The sequence below is a fragment of the Perkinsus marinus genome (genome assembly GCF_000006405.1).
Source record: "Perkinsus marinus ATCC 50983 genomic scaffold scf_1104296931186, whole genome shotgun sequence".
NCBI classification, from domain to species: Eukaryota; Perkinsozoa; order Perkinsida; family Perkinsidae; genus Perkinsus; species Perkinsus marinus.
Window position 1 is genome coordinate 1 of NW_003215865.1, and position 1,061 is coordinate 1,061.

The window sequence follows — 1,061 nt, forward strand, 5'->3', positions numbered from 1 at the left end:
GCAAACACGACCACTATCGGGCTCCACACAAACAGTATCCCCAGGCTCCTCTCAGCACAGTAGTCTTCCCAACAGTCCATCAGCTTCACTGGATCGGGCGTGATACACGTATTATTACCAGGATTGAACTGGTAATCGAGACACCAACCAGTAGGGCATGCAGCAACGTCACCAGCAGGCAAAGGCGTGGTACCAGTTTGAGTACCATTGTTATTGGCACCAGTAGTGACACTAGACGTAGGACCATTAGGAGAACCCTGTTGCGATGGAGCAGTAGTCATAGCAGGACTCGAGGTGGCGGCGTTGTCGTTGCCAGCAGGAGTCGTTACGACAGTACCGTTGGAATCAACAGCCCCAGAGAGGGCGACCAAATAAGCAGCACTTACGGCGAATGACTTGAAGAACTTCATATACAGAAATGGGAAGATAAGGCAGTAACTTCAACAACAAAAAACATAATTTTGTCTCCACACACAACAAGTCCACGATGAGTTTTTAGCTAAGAACTTATGGCTGCTAGCACACAATCACGACGTCTACCTCAATGAGATTAATTGCAAAGTCAATTACGCGGGTTCCAGTAATGAACACAAGTCTCCACCTAGTCAAGCTGATAATGACGTATAATGCTGGTAGAGAAACGTTGGGACAGTTGTTGAGGAGCATCCCGAATAACTTCAACTTATACCCACATCTGGACACGACCGTCTCCCATTGTAAGGAGGATCCAAGGCTGATGAGGATGCCACGAGCAGGAGAGAATTCGACCACCATCCTTAGGGCGTAGCTTCTTCACTGGGACCACCAGGGGATTCGACATAGCGTCATTGTACCTTACACACAGCAACAGTGACACGGAGTGTCCCCTTATGGGGACAGCAGCCCACACAATTCCTTATACCAGTTTAGGAGAACGACAGAACATTGCATGGTAACCTACACTTTCGCGTGGAATATATGAGCACTGCCATCATCAGAGCACGTCGCCATAAGAGGAAGCCTTCCCGCGGCCAAGGGATGGAATTCAACATCACGAACCACTCGCTTATGATATCTGTCAA

General features: G+C 48.5%; 1 protein-coding gene across 1 annotated transcript; it reads right to left on the bottom strand.

Annotated features, from left to right (window-relative positions):
• Positions 1–118: 118 nt before the first annotated feature.
• On the bottom strand, positions 119–410 carry Pmar_PMAR023962 (hypothetical protein; the record flags this gene model as incomplete). Its single annotated transcript, XM_002786783.1, has 1 exon — positions 119–410. A coding segment is annotated over one exon (292 nt), but the record flags the coding sequence as incomplete, so codon positions are not given.
• Between the last annotated feature and the right edge of the window lie 651 nt (positions 411–1,061).